Here is a 26,495-nt window from a genome sequence, read left to right on the forward strand (position 1 = left end):
TATTAGCTAATTTGACTAGCTGTTTATATTATCTGGTTTGACTAGCTAGTTATGATTAGTTGATTGTAGAAAAAATGTTTGGTAAATAGCTGTTAATTGTTAGTTGTTTTAGTGTAATTAAGAGACAAAAAGCTAATTATACAATAAGCTTATTTAAAAAGGCTCTTATAACGAGCTTTTTCAATTAATCAAACATCTAATTGGACAAAATAAGGTAAAAGTTCTTTAAAAAACTATTTACCAAACACACCCTTAAACTTGAAACCAACAAGTACAAACTAGTAACCCGGGACATCGCTCGATCCACGACTAAAATAATTTGTGCCTTGTGGTAAGGTATCCAAGAATATGGATACCCCCTTCATTTCCCTTTTTCCCACCAAAATAAACCGCAAATTGTCCAACCGGGCAACCGGTAAAAAAATTCATTGTAACGACAAAATTCACCTCTACTCAGATTCCTTAAAATTCCTTTTATTTTCTCTCTCCTCCTCTAAAATGGCAGACACTGAATCTTCTTGTTCTTTCTCGTCGTTTGCATCTCGCAATCCCTAATTTCCCGATTTTGACTTCAATTTTTTTTTTTTTCCGTCGCAATTCAATCGGGCGACCCAATTTCATCCCAAGAAACCCTAACTTTTCGCGAATGATCTTCATCTTCCTCGACCTTAGACATACGATTCAATCTTTCACCTTAATTAGCTTGAATTGGAATTGGAATTTTGATTTTTGACATTATTAAGCAGAGGAAATTTTTAGGGTTTTGACGCAATGAAGCGTCGGATGGAAAGCATCCAGGATCTCATTGAAGAAGCTAAAGTTCGTTTTCTATGGTGGGCTTTATTCATATTTTCTATTACGTATTTCTTATCTCGTAAGTTCTTTCTCTTTCTTCTTGAAATTTCAGAATTCTTTAATTTTTTGTTGATTAGTTGTGATTTTTGTCGCTATTTTTTTTGTACTTTTTTGGGGTTGTTGTTTGATTGTGATTGTTTTACTTTTTTTGAATTTGGTTTTTTCAAAATTTGAATTTTGCTTTTGTTATCACCATCTGTCTGTTTGAGAAGATGATGATGGTTTGGTGATAGATAAGTTACTACCGCGATTTGCGAAAGCTATGTGGAATTTTGTGGGTTGAGGAAATATGTATAATTTGATGCAAAGTGAATAATTCTGATTGGGAAAAAAAAAATGCAAAGTGATTATTATGGCATTGCTGTATTGGTAATTGCCATTCATGGAGCTCAATGTGGAGGTAGCAATTCAAACTATGGTATGAACATTATGAGAGTACTACTTTAGTTGTGATCTTGTGATTTTGTGAACATGGAGTATTGAGGTAATGCCTGAGATATTGCAAGTTTGAAGCAGATGAAGGTGCTTGAAGGGCACGGATAAGCGATGGTTCATGGTGGACTGGTGTTTATGACATTATGTTGAGAAGCTAGAAGTGGCTATTAAAGTACCTTACACGATTCTTACTGCCCAAGTACATTAGGATTTTTAGAGGATCTCCAGTGATTATTTCTGTTTGAAGGGATGCTATATGTTCTTATACCATTGTCTCCAACTCCAGAGTGGCAGACCCTAAAGTTTGAAGTCTAGGTTTTTCCTTCAACTTGACAATATCATAGATGTAGTTTAAAGTGACTTTAAGCCAATTAATGGCTTCAAGTTTGTCAAAGTCTTCAACCACTTTCTATAATTTACTTCTTGGGTTTTTGTTGTTGAAGAAAAAAATGATCCTTTTTAGCTCTGCTGAACTCGTAACCGGAATCTCTCTTCTCCCCTCACTTTTCCCCTTGTTTATCTCTCAAAATTTATATCAAAAGCGGGCATATTGTAGTTTGGTATATGTGCAATGTCAATATTGCTGCCAACATAGGCAATTATGTTGGAATGAGTAATGAGCTATATTTACCTTTTCTTCCCTCATTGTACTTGTGGACTTGTGGTCGTAAATGGTGTATTGTGTATTTTTGCATTCTTAATTTAGGATAAAAGCTTGAAGGCTATATGGGAAAGCTTGTTCTATGGAACAACTGCAATGAACTGATTAGTGGGTTTTTCCGTGGGTTTTAATCTGGTTTATGAGGTTAGAGCTTCTGATACTCTCCCCAAGTCAACTTAATGATGTAGTATTTTTCTGGAATGTGTGCAGATACAAGTAAGTCAATGTGGACGAATGTCCCAGTTGCAGTCGTAATTGCAATTCTTTTGCGCCAATTAACAAATCAAGTAGAATTTCATTTAAAGGTTCCATCAACCAGCAAACAAACTTACCTCTCTCATTTGGAGAAGAAGCAACTTTCAGTGAATGATTCTCGTCTGTCTACAGTTCCTCCCCCGCCAAAATGGAGGGGGAAATTTGAATCACCCATTGTAGAGGCTGCAGCTGAGGACTTTGTTGATAAAATCATAGAAGACTTTGTTACGGACTTGTGGTATTCCGGTATAACACCTGACAAAGAAGCCCCTGATCTGATGCGTGGCATTATATTGGAAGCCCTAGGAGAAGTTGCTGGGAGGGTAAAGGAAGTGAACCTTGTTGATTTATTAACTAGGTAAATCAATTTTTGTTTTTACTATTAATGTGCCTGTTTCTCATATAGTTGTGACCTTTTAAGTTCTTGCATTGTAACTAACAAAATTATGTATGATGCTTCAGGGATATAGTTAACTTAATCGGTGATCATCTGGAATTGTTTAGAAAAACCCAAGCTTCAATTGGTGTAGATGTTATGGTTACTCTGTCTTCTGAAGAAAGGGATGATAGACTCAAACACCATCTCATGGCTTCTAAGGAACTCCATCCAGCATTGATGTCTGCTGACAGTGAGTACAAGGTGTGGAAGGATTTTTATGAAGCTAAACTCTTTCCATTTTTTTTTTTTTTTTTTGGCATTTCCTTCTGAATTCGTTGCTTGTGTATAATTTTCTTCCTGCTCCTCATAGGTTCTGCAGCGACTCGTCGCTGGATTACTGGGTTTGGTGTTAAAGCCAAAAGAAGCGCAATGTCCTCTTGTTCGATGCATCGCCCGAGAGTTTGTAACTTGCTTAGTACTGCAGCCTATTATGAATCTTGTGTGTCCAGAGTGAGTCCAAGATACCCCTTTTCCCCTTTCTTACTCAATGTAAATGCTTTGGGGTTTCCTATTAACTTCTTTCTAATCTAAGTGCTTTTGCATGCTTATTGACATGAGAAGATTGCGTTTTACTTATTTTTCCATCAGCCTTTTCTGGAAGGAAGAGTTTAGGTTGTCAGGATCATATTTTCTTAGACAAAGCATGAGGAAGAGCATTAGTTGCTCCTAATTAATTTTCTAGGCGATGCAAGGTGTGAATATTCATCAAGGGGATTTTGGTTGGGGGTTTAAGGGTGGAGTCAACTATATTTGCTTGGACAGACAAAGAGACCTTCGTCCTCCAGTGGTCCAGTTTTCTGATATCTGATACATGGTGTAGATGCTTTTCACCCGCTCTTTTTATTTATGCCTTGCATCCTTTTAATTTTTTTTTTTTTTTTTTGCATATGGATGTCTTATTACTTCACACTTTGAATCCGAATATTCTTAGGATTACCTTTTTTAATATCTCCGTCCATCTAATGTTTTAAAACATTATTGACTTATCAATTGTGTGCCATCTCTTTTCCTCATCCTGCAACATAGCAAGTAGTTTTTGTTTGAATAATCAAAATTGAATATATGATATGTTTACACTTATGACTTATCTGTTGTCTGATATGTGCTGCTAACTAAATGATGCTTTTGTGGGTTGAATGGATGACCAGTTTGCTCAAAGAACCTTTCTTGCTTTCTTGTGCTGGGCTTTTAGGTACATCAATCAGTTGGTAGAGATTATTCTTCTTCATGTCAAAGATTTTTTAACTGGATTAGATGGTGATGATCTACCATCAAAGACAGATAATGATCAATCTGTTGGTGAAGGAAGCATAGGAACTGATGATGCTGCATTCAAGAGACGTAAAGACTTCCATAATCAAGAGACTGATATGCCACAAGGTGAAAGGGGTGTGCAGAAAACATTGGCTTTGGAAGCTTCATTGGTTCCCTCTTCTAATCTATCTTGTCAAGAGTCTGTGACACAGCCAAAAGTTGCTGACTGGGCACGAGTATTGGATGCTGCAACCCAGAGAAGAACTGAAGTTCTTGCTCCTGAAAATCTTGAAAACATGTGGGCTATAGGAAGGCACTATAAAGAAAAAATTAATAAATCTGCTAAAGGGCATCCTCCTCAGGTACCAGATAACAAATTAGTGGGCCCCCTTGCTGGATCAAATATCTCCGATTCAGCTAAAGATGGTAGCAACAAGAAGAAAAGACTATCTCCTGATGTGGAAAGAGGTTCTTCTTTAAAAAGCACGGCTTTTGTCTGTGAAGTTGAGGGTGCCAATATTATCACAGCTGATGGAAATAAAACTAGGCTTAAGAGATCCTGTAGTACTTCTGATTTAAAAGTTGAATCTGAAGAGAAAAGCCCCAATATTGGTGTAAGCCAAAGTCTTCTAATTTCAGAGGACTTCTACAGCCCAGATTTTGGAAAGCGCAGTGAACATAAAAAAATTGATCTTTCAGGTTCAGTGATTCGTGCTGAGGGGTCTCACTTTCCCAAGCTTATGTGTCGGGTTAGTTACATTTCACTTCTACAATTTTTTTTGGCAAAAATATGAAAGGCCAATTGTATGTAGGTTGCGACATTGTAAGAAATCCTTTTTTATTGCCATATTTTCTTTAGATATAGTAATCATGATCACCTGTTTGTTCATTTTAGTTGATTAATCAATTACCTTTTCTTGATGACGACAAATTGACTTGAATAACAGGTTGTAGGAGCATACTTTGAGAAAATTGGATCCAAATCTTTTGCTGTGTATTCTATTGCTGTCACCGATGCACAGAATAACAAGTGGTTTGTGAAAAGGAGGTGTGTACCAGTTACTCTTCTTCTATCACAATATCTGAAACATGAATCATCGTGCCTTGCAGTGTTCTTCTATTCTGGTCTATCATAAACAAATTTTGAATTATCAGAAGTTGGCATTGTCTATGAAAGCTGTTACTTTCTGTCTACTTGAGCTATTTATGGCTTTCTTTTTGTTGTCTGTGATAAACTGATAACTGTGGCCGACTGATTCATTCTTTTTTTCCTGTTGTTATTTTACTCTATTGTATGATATGTATAGAATTTACTAAGTTACTTATTTGTGCCTTGTGCTTTATGATCACTGAGAAAGTTACTTTGATAATTTTTTTGTGCAGATACCGGAACTTTGAGCGATTGCATCGACAACTAAAGGACATTCCAAATTATAACTTACATTTGCCTCCAAAGAGGATATTCTCATCCAGCACTGAAGATTCTTTTGTGCATCAGCGTTGTATCCAGCTTGACAAATATCTGCAAGTATGATTTGTGTATGTGCAACTGTTGAAATTCTCTTTTTGGGTACCATGATCCTTCTAACATCTGAAACCTAAATCATCATGTCTTAGGATCTTTTATCAATAGCCAATGTTGCTGAACTGCATGAAGTGTGGGACTTTCTCAGTGCCTCTTCAAAGGTGAGCTATCCGTGGATGTTTCATTTAGTCGCTTAAAAGTGATGATTAATCTTAATTCTAACATGAACACTCGTGTCTTTTTTGAAGAATTACTCCTTTGGAAAGTCACCTTCAGTGATGAAAACACTTGCAGGTATGCTGTTCTAATTTTTCTGCACATACTCAGTATTAATGTTAAGTTTAATTCAAATGTAGGATTGTCTAATGTTTTTGATGTGATTTTGTGCAACTAGAGTGTAAAGCTCATAAATTGCGATGTTTGAGAGTAAATGTGACTTTTCTATGTGATTTACCCATGAAATTGACATTATTTTATCATTTTAGCTATAGACAGGATGAATGCTTTTTACAAAATGAATTTGTTGGGCCTAAGTTAGCATACTGGTTCAGACGTGATGTCTTCAGATGCTATATCTTTATATTATTTTTCTGCTGTGTGAAAGAATATTACATTGTTGTAGAATTTTGAATTTTGTAAGAGGTTTATTTTGTAGATGTACTTTTCTGTTAGGGACCTAATAGTTTCTGAATATTGATGTGCTTTTAAGTTTTGATTAGTAATTGCATAATTGGCCACAGCCTGATATATGTACTTAAAGTTTGTCTTGACTTTGTTTTAAAATTGTGACTCAGTTAATGTTGATGATGCTGTTGACGATATTGTACGCCAGTTCAAAGGGGTCTCAGATGGCTTAGTGCGCAAAGTTGTTGGTCCATCTTCATCACAATTTGAAGAACTTACATCTGTGCCAACCAGAAACTTGTCTTTGAATGAACGTGATTTGATTATGCATGGTTCATTGGATGCTTCAATTGAAACAGTTAATAATCTTTCTGATAACGAGGATGGTGATAAAGATGGAAGTCTTGACCATGACACAGTAGATTCTGGTGATAACAGAAGTGGGTGGCATTCAGATAATGAACTGAACTCGAAGAGCTTTCCACCACGAGTAGTCAAAAGAACCGCAGATGCTATACACTCCCATACTGAGGCGATACGACCTGTGATGAAATCCAACTCAGTTGGAGTAGCGAGTTTGCCAGCTATGCCTCATCCTATGGGTGATCCCGTTGGAGTGCCACCTGAGGTATGATTATTTTATTGAAAGTCCAATCAAGTTGCCATTTGAATTATTATGACAAGCGCCTTTTTTTTTAAAGTTATTTCTTGAAATTTTCTCCCTTTCCATTAATGTTGTAACTTGTAAGTCACTATATTCTTTGGCACATGATCATCTTGTTTTAAGGTTTGCTTGCATAATAAGCTCATTCTTTTTACTTTTAAAAACAAAATATCTTGTCGTGAGTCTTTGTTTGGTTATGTATTCCCTGTATCAGTGCTTTGCCTAAATAGATATGGAAAGAATGTGTTTGTTTTGCTTGTACACATTTATTAAACCTTAGTTCTGTTAGTCTTCTTATTCAGCTTTAAAAATCCTGTCAGATTTTACAAATGTCCTTTAATATATCGAGCTGAATAGCAAAGTCCCCTGCTTTCATTGAATAAGTAATGTTTAGTTCTTATTGTTTTTATTTATGTGTTGCAGTGGACACCACCTAATGTTACTGTGCCTATGTTGAATTTGGTTGACAAGGTTTTTCAGCTTAACAGAAGAGGATGGATAAGGTAAAGTTGTTTGGCTATCTCTTCTTGCCATGTATATTTAAAGTTTTAACCCTTTTCCAAGTATTTTGCATGTTGCTGGAATCGGAGGATTCGGAGATTTATAGGGTCACAGAATATGTAGGTCAGTAGGGAATTGGTTCTTTTATAGCAAACTTGCTCTGCTATCTATGTTACCTGCGCGCAATTGCTATTGTCAGGCCTATTTATAGCCGCCCTCTCTCTCTGTCTGAATCTGCCCCCTGGCCTAGGCTTGACAATGTGAATCTATCAAGTGCATGGGATTATACTAATTTTTTTGGTCATTTTGTGTTTCATACTTTTCACAGCCCCTTATTTATTTATTTATTCCGATCTTATGTTGATATTTCCACAGGAGACAAGTCTTTTGGATCTCAAAGCAAATACTACAGTTAGTAATGGAAGACGCTATTGATGACTGGCTATTGATGCAGATTAATTGGTTGCGTAGAGAGGATGTTGTTGCTCAAGGAATTCGGTGGGTCAAAGATGTAAGCACTTGAAATATTCAATTTTTTACTTTCCCTTTTACCATATTGACCTTTGCACTCTTTGACCATCTTTGGTTACTTTTACATAATAAAGAAAAAAAGAGGAAGTATTAAAGCTAATAGTCACAGTTATATGTTGGCAACTGGGTAGAGTTGGTACAACCGTACAAGTAATAAAATGGAGGATATATGAATGTGTTTAAAATTTGTTACATACGAGTATTATAATTTTAGGCTTGTGCAGTATTATATGGTCTCCTTTTATGTATACTTGCAAGTTTCAACTGGTAAGTTAATGCTTCCATGGGACCCACAATTCTACAAATCATGATATTGTTTTTTATTGATTTGTCGCCATTGTGCAATCACCCAACTAGCTCATTTTTTTTTTTTTTAATGTAGCCATGCCCACATATTTTTGCTATAAAATAGTGTCAATAGCTTAAGCTAGAAAGTTGTTATTATGCCACTGGTTGTTGTCATCTACCTAGGGCATTAGAGTTAAAGTTACTTATAGCTTTTATAGGTTCTTGTCGATTAGAATAAGGACATGCAATTCTTATTATATACTAAAATGTGCATGACAAGCTATCTCAATCTCTTAAATGGAGAGTGATAGATGTTCAAAGGACATGCAGTTCATATAAAATAGAAAAATGTGCTGTACAAGCCATCTTAATCTGCCAGTATCTACCTGGGATGTTTGGGATGATTTCACTTTTTACTATGAAGTACTTTGATCTTGATGCCATCTACTGTAGACAAGCTTAAACTTTAAAGATATGATTCTGAGTAGTCAGTCCAATTAGCTCAAATTGGTGCTGTTGTTTGTTTTAAACAGCATGGACGCTATGTGTTTAGAACTGTAGAACCCAAGATTGCCATGTTCCTTCCAATGGCTTAACACTGTAACTATTCATATACTGAAGCAACTCTTTTTTAAAGGGGTTTTTGGAAGGACATTATTGATGCACTGAGGGGTGCTCAATTGTGGTTCTTTTGGAGTGCAGTCATCCGATAAATTTTGCCAGTTTTAGCAGTTGGCAGTCTTGGCACCTGTGGCTAATTACGAACATATATGGTGAAAAGCGATGAAAGGAATTATTTAGAGGGTACTAGGGTAGCATGTGAGTTTGGAGTTTGGAAGGATGTAGTACACATGGTATTTGATGGTACATTAAGAATAGATGTGGTGAAATGTGATAAAAGGAATGGAATATAGAAACAGATCTCAGATCTGTATCATATGTCTCAAATTTACTATAACTAAGATAGGTTACCTTAACTTGATTTTGGCAACACCCAAATTGATGGCTTTGATGCAGAAATTCCACACCACTCCTGCTGATTTGTGAGGAAAGAAGTCTTAATTTATACCCTTCTTTTTTTCCTTCTTCTTTTTCTTTGTTGAGGAAAGAAGTCTATTGCTTGCTTTACTTTGATTATTGATTGGTAAACCAACGATCCTATCATGAGCTAATCCCATTCTGTACATAATTGCATTTGATTTGTGAGAACAGTAGGAAATTCTCATGTATTTGTGTTTATCTGCTTCAGATTCTCTGGCCAGAGGGAAAGTTTTTTCTCAAGCTAGAGATTGGTGGGTGTGGATTAGATGAAATGGACAATAAATCCTTTCAAGCTACACCTCGAGCAGCTAGCAGGAAGTCCCGATCTAGTTCATTTGAGATACAACTTGAGGAAGCTCGAAGAGCTAGTTTTGTGAAGAATATGCTTTTCAGTAAGTGACCTTGATGTGCTGCTTATTTTATGACTTGTACTTGTCTTGTAACATTGATTCTTATCAATTATTGTCAGCTTAATTACTCCTGTCCACAGTGTTTGATGGAAAGTGGAAGTACTTTCTTTATCTTCCCTCGTATGACTTCTTAGTCAATTAATGACGAGGACGTTGCTGTTGATTGTGCAAATATTAATACTGTTTCTTATTCTTCATTCGATACTTGGGTGTATCAGTGTGTGGGGACTATTTTCTTTTTTTAGTGGCTCGTTTTAGCTTGAAAAAAATGTAGGTTGGTAAAGTTTGATGCAAAGGATCAACTTTTGATATATAAAAATGTGGATTTGCTTTTCTGCCGCTCCTCTTTCCAAATTTTGTTCCGTCACTTTTATGCATAGTTGTATTGGTGTTATCATTGGAATACTCGTGGAGGAGGTCGAGCAATGATGTAAATTCTAGTTTCCTTTTTTATAAGGTTACGAGGTTTACTTTTCTCTCCTTTTTTGATAGATGGAGCTCCAGCACCCCTAGTCAGTATGATTGGTGCAAAACAGTACAAACGGTGTGCTAGCGATCTCTATTTTTTCCTTCAGGTAACAGCTATTATCATTTGCCTTTTAAAGATTTGGGCAAGCCATTTTTCCCTCTTATCTGTATTGTGGTTTGAATGTGCACTTAAAATAAATATATTTCAAATTTGCAGTCTTCAGTATGTCTAAAACAAGTTGCCTATGCTATCTTGGAGCTTGTGCTTGTATCAATCTTTCCTGAGCTGAAAGATCTCGTGGATGATATCCATCAGAAGATGCAGGCTCAACATGCTTAAGAATTAAAGGGCGTGTAAATCATTTGAGACGTGCTTGTAGCTTTTGGAGCAAATGTTGCAGCTCAGAACAACATTATTTTTTTGAAGATTGTCCATCAGAAAGCTTCTGTGAGCTTCCCGAACAAATCAGAGGATAAGTTTTGGGAGAGATCATGGAAGACAAGGAAAGAGAAGGTGATCTGATCCATGCTTAGAGTACAACAGAATATCACCACGAAAAATGAGGGAAGACGGAACTTTTCTGGACTGGGTTTGGATATGGATTTTTATTTTGGATTTGGGTAGAAGGGGTAAAGCTATGGTGTTTGTGTTCACAGTACAAATGTGTACAGATTTTGTATAGAGTCCCACTTTTGTTACCTACATATTCTTTCTTCTCTTAGGCAACCCCCTTAAAAAGGGATTTTGTATTTTTTTTTTTTTTTTTTTTTTTTTTTTTTTTTTTGTAAATGTGTAAAATGATGAAACATATATTAGATGAGTGCCATTTCATTGTGCATAGTGAATTTCTGGATCTTTGTAAGTACTTACCTCAAAAAGTTTGTGCACTTATCCAACATTTCATGTGTTCCCTCCCTCGGTTTATTGAACACCAAAACAAGATTTTTCGAATTCGGTTTATTGAACACCACCATTTTAAACTGTTCCATATCCCTTCTATGGGAAGATCATGGGACGTGCCAAATTTAAGTGTCACCATTATTCTAATTTCTAATTACCTAAACCAGCTAAGATTTGTTGGTCATTAAGGCTCATAATAACCAACTACGTAAGATATACTCCCTCCGTCCCAAAAAGAACGACCCATTTGGGTTGATTACGCGGGTATTAAGGAAGTTAAGTAAAAAGAAGTAAAAATATATTGGAAAGATAAATTTACAAGGGGTTTGTAAAAAAAATAGAGAAAGAAAGTAATAAAATAACATGGAAAATAAAATTTCTATATAGGTAAGCTAATTTTGCACAAATATTATTGCAAATTGGTGGGTGTTTTAATGCAAATGGGTCATTCTTTCTGGGACAAAGTTTTGGCTAAATGGGTCATTCTTTTTGAGACGGAGGGAGTACTTGTATTTGTATATGACTCATTAACTGCCTTATTAATGTAATCGTCAAAGCATTGTATTGACCATAACAACAACCAACTTCTTTCTTGGAGCTCTAGTCAACCTATCTATGTTATCCTATTAGGACTATTGGTGTCTTCCATTTGCTAATTACTCGTAAAAAGGTTCAAAAAGTTCTTCTATTTTCATGTATGATATGGGTTAGAAATTCTTATGGCTATCGTTCCACTATTAAGTGTATGTTTCTTAGAGTAATATTTTATGAGAATAATGAAAAATGGAAGGAGTATATATTTTTTTTTTTTTTTAAAGAAATGAAGGGAGTATATAATATTTTTGAAAGTTGGAGAATTTTGTGTGGAAAAGATAAATAAGTAAATAGAGATATATGACTTTTTATTAATGAAATATTTTTACTATTAAAAAAAAAAGTAAATAGAGATATTTAATGACACTTTTTTTTTTTTTTTTGAGGGAATATTTAATGACACTTTTGATGCACGTGTTAATTACATACGAGTATAAAAATACTGTATTCAAACTGACATTTAATAGCACATAAAATACTGTATGTTTATTTTTTCCACTAATTAAATTTGAAAAATGTTATACATAGCCCTTAGGGCTATATTTTCCATGCATGATTCTTACGGAGTATAGTATTTTTTTATCATCACTCTAACCAAATGCCGCATTAATTACAATGTTCCTTGTTACGGAGTACTTTTTTAAATAGGTCAGGAATATTTAATGTAACAATTTTAAAAAATTTCTACTCCGTATTTTTTAGTTGTCTCTTTCTCATTTAGAATCAATTTTCTTAATTTAATAGGCATTTCCAAATGTAAATAACAAATACTCCGTAGAATCAAAGGGAGTATTGTAATATTTAAGATGAACTTGCTATTTTATACTCCAGTATTTTGTGACAAGTAATAGGTTTACTCTTTTTTTTTTTCTTGTTTTTTAGGTTTTACCATGTTTTATGATTTGTATATTATAGGAGAAACATAATCAATTACGATATTGTTAATTATTTTTTAAAAAATAAAAATAATAATGTCAAATTCATCTCAACATGTATTTTTATAATATTGTAACAATTTAAAGTAATAAGTGTAAAAAAATTGAGATAATGCATGTGTATAAAAACGAGCAAGTACTCCATCATTATAATTATACTTTCCCTAAGTGGACCGATTACCTGTACTTCTGTAGTCATTACAATCTAGTCATTTCAGCTTTCAATAAACTATATTGATCATCTTGTCAATATCGATATGCGGAGTAACTAAAATATGAATAGTCAAAAGACTCAAAACTCACAGCATATAACTCCACATACTCTCCTCCTAGTCCCTACAACTCTAATGGAGTGTTTGTTTATACTTCGTATAAATTTTCATGGGTAATGATGTAGCCTTAAAGACTATATATAAGCATTAAATACACTCTTAAAAATTGTATAAAATTAGGAATTCATGACAAAAACACGCGTAAATCGGTGTAATTAGTGTTTATATTTTCATGATTTCCTAACTTTATACGATTTTTTAGTGTAAAATTAATGCTTATATGTATCCCTAAGGGCTATGTATAGCATTTTCCATTCATTAATATTTGCCCTTAAGGGCTTATTCTATTCAACTTAATTTCAGTTTACCTTAATTTAGTTCATTCACTCATAATCAACTCATTACATTTAGGGTCTATTCTCTTACGTTGAAATTCAGTTCAGTTCAGCTGAGTTCAGTTCAGTTCAGTTCAGCTCAGCTCAGCTAAGTTCAGTTCAGCTGAATTCAATCAATGAGAACAGGACCTTATATTCAGTTCATTTCCTGATTTCCTTCTCTCATTAACAATTCATTTTAGCTCTATTTAGTTTGGTTCAGCTCAGTTAAGTTAAGTTGTTTTCAGTAAATCGGAATAGACCCTAAGTCATACAAATACTTCATATGATAATAGGATTGAGGGGGTTTTAGGGTATGTTCTCTTCGGCTTATTTTCAGTTCAGTTCAGCTCCGATAAGTTCTGTTTAGTTCAGTTCAGTTCTTATCTTAATTTCATTCTCTCATAAAATATTCAGTTCAGTTCAGTTTCAACAAGTTCAATTTAGTTTAGTTTAGTTCAGCTCAGTTCAGTAAATCAGAACAAACCCTTAATCTCTATCCCTAATCTTTTTTAAATACCCATGTCATTGTTTATGTACATTTCAATAATATATAAATGATTTTTTTGTGTCCTTGTTCATCAAATTGTAGATACTAAGGGTCTGTTATGCTTTATTGAACTGAGTTGAATCGAACTAAATAGAGCTGAAATGAATTGTTATGAGAGAAAAAAATTATGAACTGAACTGAAATTAAACTGAAGAGAACAGACCCTAAGTATATCAATAACATTTGTGTCCTTGTTCATGCTCATGTACATTTAATATGAAGTTTGTCAGTTTGTGTCATTGTTTGATAAACTATTATATATATGTAGAACATAAACACTTGTAGAGTTGTACCCTTGTTCATGTACTCCGCAAGTTTCAATATGTATAAAATTAACTCGACCAAAATTAAATCACATATCATTTGAGTATTTGACCCAAACTGAATCAATCCGTTTTCCACCTCCAAATTTGCTACCCATTCTACTATGTATTTAAATTTCTCTTATAGAAAACCTCAAAGTCAATCAACAAATCTCAAAAAAAATAATACCATTCGTATTTATGCCTTTTAATTTTTGAAATTAGGTCGTATTGTATATTGTGAACTAGCTCAATAGCTCATCATTTAATTCCAAAATAGGAAAAAAAAAACACATTTGCATAAAAAAAACCAAAAGTTTCACATATACCGCCATTAAAAATTCACATTTTAAAAATTTTCACCCAAATTATCTTTCCCCCAAAAAATTGGAAAATAAAAAATGTGAAATAAAGCGAGGGAAGCTTCTGGCGCCATAGTACCAAAATATTCGCAATAAATATATTCTCCATTCATTCATCCTCTCACTCTTCTTCACTCTGACACACTCGAACACTCCATTTTAGAGAGAGAAAAAAACCCAGAATTTAGAGAGAGAAAGCTTGGTTCAAGCAACAATGGTGATGACCTTGAGAAAAAGGGTTCCTTCAATTGCACCACAAATTGAGTCTGATTCTGAAACCCCACCAAAAAAGAAGAAAACCCAGAAAAATTCAAAACCCACTAAGAGGAGAGAGACTTTTTCCTCTTCAGAATCAGACTTTAACTCAGATTCTGAGAAAGAAAATGAGCGTTCAATTGAGTATGAGAAGGTTAGAGAACAGAGGATTCGAGAAAACAGAGAGAGAATGGAGAAATTAGGGATTTTTACTCTTTCTTCTCAAGTTTTTAATGGTAATCAAAAGGTGAAACGTCGTAAAAACCCTCCTCAGAAGAAGAAGCGTTATGCTCCTCTTTATCCTCGTGTTCGCGATCGTTCGTATGATTATGCGAGGAGGTCTTCTAGGTTTGTTTTGATTGCATTTTAGTTTTTAAATTTTGGTTATTTTTCTTCGTTTTTGTTATTTTCTGGGTTTTTGATGATTTTTTGTTTTAGGGTTTTGATATGTAAAGATTTGGGGATATTTTTTTGATGGGTTTATCCGATTTTGTCCATTCGTTTGTGGGTTTGTTTTTATTTTTGTTATTTAATTTATCGTCATTTGGCATACAAACGTTTTATTGATTTACATACAAAAATTTGGGTAAAAAATGTGATAAAATGTGAGTTAAGAAATTGGTTTGAAAGTATATAAATTGTTACATTTTATTATCTGTATGAGAAAAAAAAGTAAATAAATCAAATGATTAGGTAAAAAATTAAAGATATGAATTAGCTGATTGAGTTTGTGTATGATTGGTGTTATCCATAAAAAGTAGTTTGTTGGGTTGATTCTTGATTAATTGTAGTAAGTAGTAAGCTCGGGTTTTTGATTTTGATGGTAAACATTTGCAGGTTGAAGGATATGGAGACTGAGAAATCATTGAAAGAGATGGGAATTTCGATACCGGAAGAATGGACTTCCGAGATTTACACTGAAGAAGATGAGAAGCTTTTGGGTGATTGCGAGACGATTTGGACCTTGGAGTTGGAGGCTGATAGCCTAGACGAGGATGGTGACCGCCTTTATGATCTTGAAAGGCCACCTTGTCACCAATGCAGGTCATTTTTATTAAACTAGAGATATCATGTGTTTTGAATTTACTTGTTTGGGTTTGTTTTAAAGTTAATTTGATCATTAAATTGTATTGAGTTTTCGGATTTGCTGATTGCTTCAATGATTTGTGTGGTTGCAGGCAAAGGCGTGCTGGGAAATTTACCTATTGCGGTAAATGTAGGACTCCTCAAGGGCAGATATGTGGAGAATGCTTGTACACTAGGTGATTGTTGCTTCATTTTATGTGTACATCTGATTTTCAATCCCTAACTTACCAGATTATACTCTTAGGAATGCAATTATATGCTACAAAAGTACAAATGCGTCCCGGCCAATTTTCCATATTGAATTATTGACTATTGCTCCTCACCTTTTGTGTTTTCATATTAAGGTGTAGAGAAAGAGTGCTTGATTGTAGGATGTGTTAGACATGCATTTGGTCAATAATTTAGGGGGTGAAAATTAATGGGATTAAAAGATCAAGTTAATACAGTAGTTCTTTGAGATACAATTAGCACTTTTTTTGCAATTGGTGAAGTTTTTCACCTTATGTAGAAGATGTTTATGTAATCTTGCACAACCCTGTGTAAGGGATGCTTCTATAGGCAATCAGCGTTTTTCCAAACTTTCTAATCACTTCTTTGGTTTCAAGCTCTAAAAGCTTGAATAACAAATGACCAAGAATCCTGTAAAGTTAGTTACTTACATTATCTTTGTTGGCTTTACATTAATTTTTGAATAACTGTCCTAAGTTGTGCTGCTGCTACATGTCTATAGGTATGGAGAAAATGTTCTGGAAGCTCGCCAAAATCCAACTTGGTCATGCCCTGCTTGTCGAGGGATATGTAACTGCAGCCGCTGTCGCCGGACAAAGGGATGGAATCCAATTAATATTCCACACTCCAAGGTTCATTTTAGACCTCTTAGAATCATCTTTGATTCTCCTTTCTCTTTTTTGCAAACTTTTTGATAGTGTTGGCTGTTGAGTGCTTGAACATTGCTCCCTATAAACTTATGGGAGGCCTAAGCCATGCATGTTTGCTTGTTTTCCTTTATGACCAATCCTACTTAACCTGTTATGTGCATCTGTGACTTGTTGCCTCAATCTAAAAAACTGCTCTCTGAAGGGAAGAATGATTTTGAAAGTTCTGTATTTACGTATTTGAGGTGCAGACCCTTGCTGAGCCCTGAGGGCTAATGTTCCTTTTGTAGGTCATTGAATCAGGATTCAAATCAGTAGCACATTATCTGATCTTAACTCGACGTGCTGGTGCCACACCAAACGAGTTGAATGATGGAGCTGAGGTGGTTGATTTATCAGCGGAAGAGATAGCAGCAGCACCACGTGATGAAGGCTCTGACTATTCTGCTGAGTGGTCAGGAGCTGAATCTGATGATTCTGACAGTGAGGATGAGACAAAAGGTGAAAAGAGTAATGAGGAGCAGCCTGATAAGAATGATGAGGAGCAGCTTGATGAGAATCAAGTTGCTTCTGCTGAGAAATCTATCGAAGCTGCTGTTGCTACTGATAGAGATGAAGTTTCTTTAGGAGCTTAAACTGTCAAAAACTTGCATCTTTAGCCTGAAATGAAGGTTGTAGACAGCTTCTTGGTTAAGTTGATACAATAGATTAGCTAGAGTTGCAGTAGGTTTAGTCTTTTGATCTATAGGAGTCTTGAAGCCTTTTACCTTTATTTGGCTAGTACATACTAGTTTTTCTGGTGTAGGAATATGCTGGCTTTACCTGTTTGGCTGTTTTGGTACTTTTGGTAGTTTTAAGTCTCTCAGGAAGTTGCATAACTTTTGTAATGAAGTTGCTTATGCCGCCTTGGCTGCTTCTTATCCTTGTATAGTTTTAGGTTATTCGATTATTTGCCAATTGTCCCGGTTAGCTCGATCTTTGTTTTGGATTTTGGATTTTTGGGAGCCTGGGAAGCAATTTGTATAGTTATTTCTTGTTTGCAATGAAAGGCTATGTTTTGCAGTTTCATTATGTTGCATTATTTGACAAATCCAAAACAACTGATATGAAGATCTGCAAAAAATTACCTTAAAAAGTTTGGAGGTGACTAATTGTTTTTGATTGAAAATATTAATTTACTTTTAATGTTTACAATACTTCTGATGCATTAATGTTCCACAATGCTACAACTATGGAGAGTATGGAGTATGTTCAATTTTATTTACTTGTATTTATTTTGAATTGTATGCATTTTTCTCTGAATACATTTCTTGTTTCCAGAATAGTATGATTGTTGTTGCTGGCCTCGACAAAAACTGTGATTTTTATGTTGAAGGAATTTTACTTGGGTAAAATTTTTGTTTACAGAGATGGTGATGTAGAAGCGATTTGATCTCGGGAACACCATTTTCCAAAACAATCACACTTGTAACCCTTTTTATATTCTAGGGTAGATGGAGGCAAATATAAGGATCATTAAAATATAGTCTCTAACGAGTTACATGGAGAGTATTTTGGTTATAAGAAAAGAGCAAGAGAAAGGATGACATACCTCAAAATGTGGAAGCAGATTTTCTATTAATAAGCTAAAAAAAGAAAGAATTTATGAACCATAAAAATCATTCTCCTAAATTTGGGTACATTTTATTTAACCAGTAATTAATATTTGCATGAGAAAATGCAAGAAAGAAATATTTTGACCTTAACTTTCTTTGATTTTCATCACAAAATTTGTATCTTCAAGCTAGAATATCATACATAATTTGTTGCATATGCATACTATAAGGTGATGTCAATAGGAATTCATATGAAATTAGAAACTCTATTCATCAAAAAGATAAAAATTTATATGATATGCATGTAATATGTCATCAACTAGCCCACCAAAGAAATCATCATCTTCAAATAATGCTGGGAGGCCACCACAAGCAGTAAGGTTTGGAAGAAGAACATCAAGTGGACGTATACTCAGCCTGTCTCGAGACAGCGATACAGACATGTCGGTTGACATGGATTACACGGTGGTGATGCCACCAACACCAGATAACCAACCAGGGGTTGAGCAAGGAACAGGAAGAACCTCTAACTCTTCGGCTTCTGCATCTCGTTCGAGACTACAATCACAACGAGATAGCAATGGTGGATCTTCTGGCAAGTTAGATAGAAGAGTGTCAGTATTGAAATCCAACAATAAGTCTATGTTAATGAGAAGCCAAACAGGTGATTTCGACCATAATCGATGGCTTTTCGAGACTAAAGGCAAGTATGGGATTGGGACTGCCTGTTGGTCGGATGAAGAAGCTTATGATGCTACCACTGCTGGAATGACCATGGACGATTTCACTGACAAGCCGTGGAAGCCCCTTACACGAAAAATCAGCGTTCGCCCTGCTATTATCAGCCCTTACAGGTACCTTAGTCCTTAATCCTTTCAATAATGACTTCCAACTTATGTAGTTATGTTCATTTATATGTAGATTGTAATACTTATATATGCTCATTATCTATTACATTTGCATAATGAATGTTACATTGAATATAGTCATTTTATTCTTTATTATCTTATGTAAATATAAAATGCATCATAAAATGAAGTTTAGTGTAGGTAATGTTGTCATCAAATTGTAATAAGCAATTTATTAGTTCAGTGTAGGTTACTAGTGGTGATACGGATGGTAGCGCTGGTTTTATTTCTAACATGGCGAGTGCAAAACCCGAATGAAGATGCACTATGGTTGTGGGGATTATCTATTGTGTGTGAGATTTGGTTCGCGTTTTCTTGGTTGTTAGATCAATTGCCTAAGCTCAACCCCATTGATCGAGCTGTAGACCTTGCAGCTTTAAAAGAGAAGTTTGAGCACCCTTCCCCTTCTAATCCTCATAGTCGGTCCGACCTACCGGGTGTTGATATCTTTGTATCCACTGCTGACCCTGATAAAGAACCCCCTCTTGTTACTGCAAATACCATATTATCCATCCTTGCTGTTGATTATCCTGTTGAGAAGATCTCTTGCTATATATCCGATGATGGAGCTTCCATCCTGACTTTCGAGGCAATGGCCGAGGCTATAAACTTTGGGGAGCTTTGGGTGCCTTTTTGTAGGAAACATAACATAGAACCAAGAAATCCTGATACTTATTTCAATCTGAAGAAAGACCCTACTAAGAATAAGAAGAAGCCGGATTTTGTTAAGGATAGACGATGGATTAAAAGGGAGTACGACGAGTTTAAGGTGAGGATTAATGGGTTGCCGGATGCTATTAAAAAGAGATGTGATATGCTCAATTCAAAGGATCAATTACAGAGGAATGTTAGTACTACTTCTAGTGATAAGGATGGAAATAATGGGGGTAATAATCTCGAACAAAGTGAGGTGCAAAAGGCTACTTGGATGGCTGATGGGACGCATTGGCCGGGGACTTGGTATCACAAGGCTCCTGATCATGCTAAAGGAGATCATGCAGGGATATTGCAGATAATGAGTAAAGTCCCGGAGATTGATCCTGTTTTCGGTCTTTGTGATGAGAAGAAACTCGATTTTAGTGGTGTAGATATTCGTCTTCCTATGTTTGTGTATGTATCTAGGGAGAAAAGACCGGGTTATGATCATAACAAAAAGGCTGGAGCTATGAATGCCTTGGTGAGATCTTCAGCTATACTTTCGAATGGACCGTTTATCCTTAACTTGGATTGTGACCATTATTTCTACAATTCAATGGCTATTAGAGAGGGAATGTGTTATATGATGGATCGTGGCGGGGATAGGATCTGTTATGTGCAATTCCCTCAACGATTCGAAGGCATTGATCCATCTGACCGATATGCTAACCATAATACTGTTTTCTTTGATGGAAATATGAGAGCTTTAGATGGTCTTCAAGGTCCTGTTTATGTAGGAACAGGTTGCATGTTTCGACGATATGCTCTCTATGGTTTTGATCCTCCAAGGGCTAATGAGTACACAGGCTTATTTGGGCAGTATAAGCAACCAAAATCGAGTAATGTTCACGAACACTCTGATCAAGATGACGAATCAACATCTGATACACAACGTTTGGCACCACATCCTGACTTAGAACTTCCTAAAAAGTTTGGAAATTCAACTATATTTGCTGACTCAATTGCTGTTGCTGAATACCAAGGAAGACCTTTAGCTGATCACATATCAGTGAAAAATGGCCGCCCTCCGGGTGCTTTAATCCATCCTCGTCCTCCACTTGATGCTCCTATTGTTGCAGAAGCAGTTGCTGTTATTTCTTGCTGGTAAATTCACTCTACAAACTCATTTTCCCCTTAGTTTTTAGTTATTACTTTTTATAGGCCTGATTTTGTCATGAATTTACATTTGTGTAGGTACGAAGATAATACAGAATGGGGATCAAGGATAGGTTGGATCTATGGATCAGTGACAGAAGATGTAGTGACAGGATATCGGATGCATAATCGTGGATGGCGGTCAGTGTACTGCATAACAAAACGTGATGCTTTTCGAGGAACAGCACCCATCAACCTCACTGATCGATTACATCAGGTTCTTCGTTGGGCTACTGGTTCAGTAGAAATCTTCTTCTCTCGAAACAATCCTTTAGTAGCAACAAGACGCCTTAAGTTCCTACAACGAGTAGCTTATTTCAATGTTGGGATTTACCCTTTCACTTCTATCTTCCTAGTAGTTTACTGCTTTCTACCAGCACTGTCACTTTTCTCAGGACAGTTCATAGTACAAGGGTTGAGTGTTCCTTTTCTTAGCTACCTTCTTACTATAACCGTCTGCCTTATGCTCCTTTCCCTCCTCGAGGTTAAATGGTCAGGGATCGGCCTAGAGGAATGGTGGAGAAACGAGCAGTTTTGGCTCATAGGAGGCACCAGTGCACACTTTGCTGCAGTCTTACAAGGGCTTCTGAAAGTTGTTGCAGGGGTTGAAATTTCATTCACTTTAACCTCCAAGTCTGCTGGTGAAGAGGAAGATGATATGTACGCCGATCTTTATATTGTGAAATGGACTAGTCTCTTCTGTATGCCCCTCACCATCATTGTCATCAACATGGTTGCACTTGTGATCGGGTTTGCGAAAACAGTCTATAGTGTCATCCCACAGTGGAATAAGTTTCTTGGTGGGTGTTTCTTTAGCCTTTGGGTGCTGGCTCATATGTACCCTTTCGCGAAAGGACTCATGGGAAGGAGAGGAAGGATGCCTACAATAGTGTGGGTTTGGTCTGGATTAGTTTCTATTACTGTGTCTTTACTTTGGATTACTGTTAGTCCTCCACAAGGTAATGTGAGCATTTCTAATGGTGCTGTTAAAGTTTAGAAGTCAGATATTGTAATTGTTCAAACAATAAAATCCGAAACTTTCTTTCTTTTTAGTTTAAGATGTAAGAACTAATTTTCAACCCCGTGCAATGCACGAGTTATTAGTCATTTAACTTTTGTAATAATAGTTTGAATATATATAGAACTTTTGAAATTCATGAGTTGATATCTCTTATTTGCTCCTTGTTTGTGTAATTGTGTTTATTGATTATATCTATATGATTGTTTTTGTTTTCTTCTTATCTCCCAAAGTTGTTTTTCAACTTTCTCTCATTTTTACCCTTTTTTTCCCTTCCCCTTTATCTCTATCCCATCTTCCTTGCTGATTTGCTCCTTTTCTTGAATTGATTTTGTACATGCATTATCAATATGCCGCGCTTAAAAAGAAAAAAAAATTATGTAATTGATCTTATCTTATCGATTAAATAAGCAGAAATATGGATTGGAGAAATTTTTGTGGAATATAATTGCGTACTAACAGTATGAAATGAAAACATATTAGATAAAAATTCGTTAGTATATTAAGGAACTCTTCAAAAGGTGTAAAATGATTGGGAAAAAAAAAAAACTTGTTTATTGTTCTGTTAGTTGAGCGTGCAACGTTACAATGTACTCTGTATTAGTTACATAACATAATTAATTTTTTATATTGACCTTTTTTCTTTTGATCACAAAAAAACACTGGCTTAAAAGGTTCTCTTTTAATTAATAGAGTACAACACGTTATACACTTATACATCTTGTGCAATCCGCGTGTTATAACTCTTATACGGATTAATTTAAGCATAGTTATCATTACATCATTAGGAAAGTCACGAGAAACACTGTTACATTCATGATAGGAAATTAACATTCATCCTTGGTTTTATGGTCTCTAAAATCACTTACAAAGTTGTCCTTGCTCTTGGAATCAATGCAAGAAATTTGTACTGTAATCAAGCATTACAACAAATGTTCTACATAATACATAGTTTGTATATATTCTATTTCCTTGTATATTTGACCCTATAAACTGACTTTTCTAGGGATAAAATTAGTTTAATTCCCCAAATATTATGTTGATATGGTTCTATTCAATGCTTACAACAATCCATTGGTAAATGTATTCTGAAGACCGGCAAAAAGATTGAAAAGGGAGAAACGCCTCATGTTTTTCATTTCGTACCATGAGTTAAGCACCTCTCCATTTTTATCTGTGCCCGAAAATGTTAGCTGAATGTTAATTGTACAGTCTACAGAGCCACCTTTGTCTTTGCACTTCGAAGATGTCACAGCACACACTTGGTTTTCATGGCATACTTGATAATCCTTATTGCACGAATCACATCCAAACGTTTTCCAGTACAAGTTTTGGAGTGTACCCTTGTCAAAATCAAGTACCTTAACACAAATTGACATAAATTTGATATTAGTGCACTGTAAAGTTATAATCTTTGTCTGATATATATTATCACGACTTTTAAGTGTAAGTCTTAGGTGAGATCGTCTCACACTAACTTTATTGTGACACATTAAAAGAATAAAAGTTGTCCGAATAAAAGTAGTTAGTCTAAGTCACCCTGGAAATATAGTAACAATATTTTTGCAAGAATTCAGAGATGAAGCTTACAAGAGTAAATGTTGTTACTATGTTACTGCCATCTGCAACAAAAACTGGTGGTGATCTTGCAGCATATTCTCTTCCAGCAAAGGCTACCATATATCCACCTGTTGTTTCCTACAAATAAACATTTTCTCGTGATCAGAACATATGCATCAATATTTTCCAACCCGAAAATTCATCAATCATCCAAAAGAAAGGAGAGTAAACATACAGGGCTGGAGGTGGAGTTGACAGTAAGGAGGGAGATTTCGTCGACTCTAGGCCTAAAGATCGCGAGTTGAGCTTTGTTAGCTAGCTGAAGGCGAGAGTCACAAGGGGATAACTGAACTTGATCAGGAGCAAAGAAGGACTCCTTAGCCGAAAACGCGATGCCAAATGTAAAACCATCCCATCTCTGCACCTTTGCATCTGAACATGGATCATGCACAGGGTTTGTATCTATTGCCTTTATTATGGGTGTTATGAATATAACAAATAACATCAACACCCCTTTTCTTCTTGATTCTCTGAATAATTCCATTTTTTTTTTCTTGTGAAAAATTTGGCTTTTCTTTCTTTAACCTTCACTTCCTGATCACAAACTGAAAATTTAATTTCAGGTTTTCAGAAGAATTTCAGAAAAATGAAAATTTTAGAGATTTTGATTTGTTAAGAATAACTTTTGAGAATTAATTGACACAAGTAACATGAATTTCTGTGACAAAAATATTTTTTACATTTATTTGTAGTGAGATTTAATTTAAAGAATAAATGCCTTGAAAATTGAGAAAACTTACCAGTTAATCCTCATTCATTAGTTTAAGAATTTGATTTCTGTTGATTTTATTATTACAAAAAAACTGAAAATTAAAAAGTTGCTAAACGATTATTTAGGCTGGCAAGGTGGATCATGTCCTAGAAATAGTTTTTGTTTTTACAATAGGCTAGAAATAGTTAGATGTACACATGCTTAGGTGTGCAATTCCCTTGCATTTAACCTTTAGGTTGACCATAGACATATGTTACAGAAAATTCAGTTCAATATTATAATAAATTGTTACGCACATAGTGTAATTTGAATTTGTGACGACCAATTTTGGATGTGGAAGGAAACTTGAAAGGAAATAAGAAAGTCAAATACTTGAACTACGAGTAGTTTCTAAAGGGTTACTCCGTATATTTCTCCAATCATCCAAAATTACCACTTATTAATATTTTTTTCTAGAATTCAAATTGTACTTATATATGGTGATTATTTTCAAATATTATATTTTTAAAAAAAGTCATGGAAGTTTTTTTTTTTAATTTTTTTATTTTCTGACAGGAAAAGTTGTTCTTTATTTTATTTTTTACTCTGCAGAAAAATATTGTGGAGGTTTTCATATGATTATCTAAAACTTATTTATTACTCACACCAATTCCTCAACTCCCCAAATTGCCAAATTTCATAAGTCACATCCTCATACATATTAAGATAACTGTACAAAAAAAGAAATAAGAATAATAATTGCACCATTAAGTTATATTCCTAGATTAGAAACAGCTCCAGATAAGAATGAGGACAGCAAACGTTCACTAGTTTATCTATTTTACTACCTTGGGTAATATAATCAACAGCTCATGTAAAATACTGAAGTATTACGCAACATAATGTTATAGAAAAACCTTGATGTACAACAGGTAACTGCACAAAACAGCATCAACATGATAGCACACCCGATAAGGGTTGCTTATAGGTCTTTATCGGTGTTAGGATGGATAATTTGAACTTTGATCAGTCGACAAATATTTGTGGTGGAGGGTATCAACTCACAGATGACAATGTCGTCCTTCATAACATTGTTGAACAAGCAGAGCTGCTTCCAGAAATTAGTGATCGCGTGCCTCCCATCTTTCCATACGGCTATCTTACCATCACGAAGTTTCCCTTTTGGATCTTGAATCTTTATTCTGTTACCAAATTTTAGACCATAGCCCTTTCGAATAGCGTGTGGTATAGTCTACAAAACACAACAGTTTGTATTATGTCCAAAAACTGAAGTCACGCTATGAAATGTAAACATAAAGGAATGCCAATTTAAAGAAAAATGTTACCACATCCTTTCTCTCGTTGATAGTTTTGAATTTTGTAACGAAAAATGGATTGTCTGATGGGAATAAGTCCGTTATTCGTTTATCAAGGTTCATGACATGGGATCCAGTGACTGAACCTAGATGAACAAAAAACGAAAAAACATTAGACATGAAAGGAAATTGAACAAAAATGTAGCTGGAAAGAACCAAATTTATCTTAAGCCAATGATGCACAATTCTTACGGTTACTTCCCCTGCCAAATATCCCCCCTTTAGCCGAATTCATAGGTTGGTCTATGACCACTTCCTCTTCATCATCCTCTACTGATGTAAGCTTTGTTATGACCACTTCCTCTTCATCTTCCTCTACTGATGGAAGCTTTGTTTCTTCCTGGCTAACAGAAGAACCAACTTTTTGCTTCTTGGACTTGTGAGAGTTTAGAATTTTTATGTCAAATGCAGAGTGTCCATCATATTTGAACACCATAAATTCTCCTCCTAGTAGTGGATAGCTCGAGACAAGCATAGACCACCCACCTTGAAAAAATATGCCATCCTCGGTTTCAACAACGTCAACAGGCCAACAGTCATCATAACAATCTCTGAGGACAACTTTCTCAGGGATTTTCTTGTTTAAATGTTCCAGAAAAGCATCTGGAATTCTCTGTGAGCACTCAAATTACATTAAAAAAAAAAAAAATTCTCAAACATATTCGTGGGTAACTTAAAAAGGTAGAAAAGTAATATACGAGTAGTCAAATAACAGGCCAGCCAAAATTTCACTTCATAGTTAACTCTATGTAGGTAAAAATTGGGAGGGGAGACCGTACCAGGTTCTGAGTATTATGATCTGGATGAAAAGTTCGGAAGAACTCCGGATGTTTATCCTCTGAAGAACCCATCTTTCAAAAATCTTCCCAGACTTACCAACCTCTTATCTCTCACTGTCTTTAGATACTTTGTTTGGTGTCTTAAATTCTAGAGAGAAAAATCAAGAAAGGTGGTTGAGAGTTTGAGACAGTCATATAAC

The 26,495-nt window shown here is 35.2% G+C and overlaps 3 protein-coding genes and 1 pseudogene across 3 annotated transcripts; 3 read left to right on the forward strand and 1 right to left on the reverse strand.

The window, feature by feature from the left end:
• The first annotated feature begins 362 nt into the window (after window positions 1-362).
• LOC145621204 (uncharacterized) lies at window positions 363-10,772 on the forward strand. Its single transcript, XM_081675944.1, has 15 exons — window positions 363-874; window positions 2,162-2,564; window positions 2,669-2,846; window positions 2,956-3,095; window positions 3,838-4,648; window positions 4,847-4,947; window positions 5,283-5,427; window positions 5,517-5,585; window positions 5,673-5,718; window positions 6,219-6,676; window positions 7,136-7,215; window positions 7,589-7,724; window positions 9,282-9,465; window positions 9,976-10,058; window positions 10,169-10,772. The coding sequence occupies exons 1-15, from the start codon at window positions 772-774 to the stop codon at window positions 10,289-10,291; spliced, it is 3,060 nt and encodes a 1,019-aa protein (XP_081532070.1). The 5' UTR covers window positions 363-771; the 3' UTR covers window positions 10,292-10,772.
• A 3,603-nt stretch (window positions 10,773-14,375) lies between these two features.
• On the forward strand, window positions 14,376-17,092 carry LOC145621372 (uncharacterized). The gene is made up of 5 exons (XM_081676103.1): window positions 14,376-14,844; window positions 15,334-15,540; window positions 15,675-15,758; window positions 16,313-16,442; window positions 16,748-17,092. The coding sequence occupies exons 1-5, from the start codon at window positions 14,456-14,458 to the stop codon at window positions 17,090-17,092; spliced, it is 1,155 nt and encodes a 384-aa protein (XP_081532229.1). The 5' UTR covers window positions 14,376-14,455.
• Window positions 17,093-18,361: 1,269 nt separating this feature from the next.
• Window positions 18,362-21,808, forward strand: LOC145620014 (cellulose synthase-like protein D1 pseudogene; annotated as a pseudogene).
• Window positions 21,809-22,890: 1,082 nt separating this feature from the next.
• On the reverse strand, window positions 22,891-23,933 carry LOC145620016 (uncharacterized). The gene is made up of 3 exons (XM_081674675.1): window positions 23,625-23,933; window positions 23,420-23,527; window positions 22,891-23,190 (listed from the first exon to the last, which is right to left on the reverse strand). The coding sequence occupies exons 1-3, from the start codon at window positions 23,931-23,933 to the stop codon at window positions 22,891-22,893; spliced, it is 717 nt and encodes a 238-aa protein (XP_081530801.1).
• Between the last annotated feature and the right edge of the window lie 2,562 nt (window positions 23,934-26,495).

Source organism: Chenopodium album, chromosome 27, assembly GCF_948465745.1.
Source record: "Chenopodium album chromosome 27, dcCheAlbu1.1, whole genome shotgun sequence".
Lineage (NCBI taxonomy): Eukaryota > Viridiplantae > Streptophyta > Magnoliopsida > Caryophyllales > Amaranthaceae > Chenopodium > Chenopodium album.

Bases quoted from the DNA above. Each gene is read 5' to 3' on its own strand.
- LOC145621204 (XM_081675944.1), top strand. From the start codon at position 772: ATGAAGCGTCGGATGGAAAGCATCCAGGATCTCATTGAAGAAGCTAAA. The intron at 5,719-6,218 runs GTATGCTGTTCT...ATTGTGACTCAG, and splicing joins AGTGATGAAAACACTTGCAG to TTAATGTTGATGATGCTGTT. The intron at 7,216-7,588 runs GTAAAGTTGTTT...ATATTTCCACAG, and splicing joins AACAGAAGAGGATGGATAAG to GAGACAAGTCTTTTGGATCT.
- LOC145621372 (XM_081676103.1), top strand. From the start codon at position 14,456: ATGGTGATGACCTTGAGAAAAAGGGTTCCTTCAATTGCACCACAAATT. The intron at 14,845-15,333 runs GTTTGTTTTGAT...AAACATTTGCAG, and splicing joins TATGCGAGGAGGTCTTCTAG to GTTGAAGGATATGGAGACTG. The intron at 15,541-15,674 runs GTCATTTTTATT...GTGTGGTTGCAG, and splicing joins CCACCTTGTCACCAATGCAG to GCAAAGGCGTGCTGGGAAAT.
- LOC145620016 (XM_081674675.1), bottom strand. From the start codon at position 23,933: ATGGAATTATTCAGAGAATCAAGAAGAAAAGGGGTGTTGATGTTATTT. The intron at 23,528-23,624 runs GTATGTTTACTC...GTTTATTTGTAG, and splicing joins TCAACTCCACCTCCAGCCCT to GAAACAACAGGTGGATATAT. The intron at 23,191-23,419 runs GTAAGCTTCATC...ATTTGTGTTAAG, and splicing joins TAGTAACAACATTTACTCTT to GTACTTGATTTTGACAAGGG.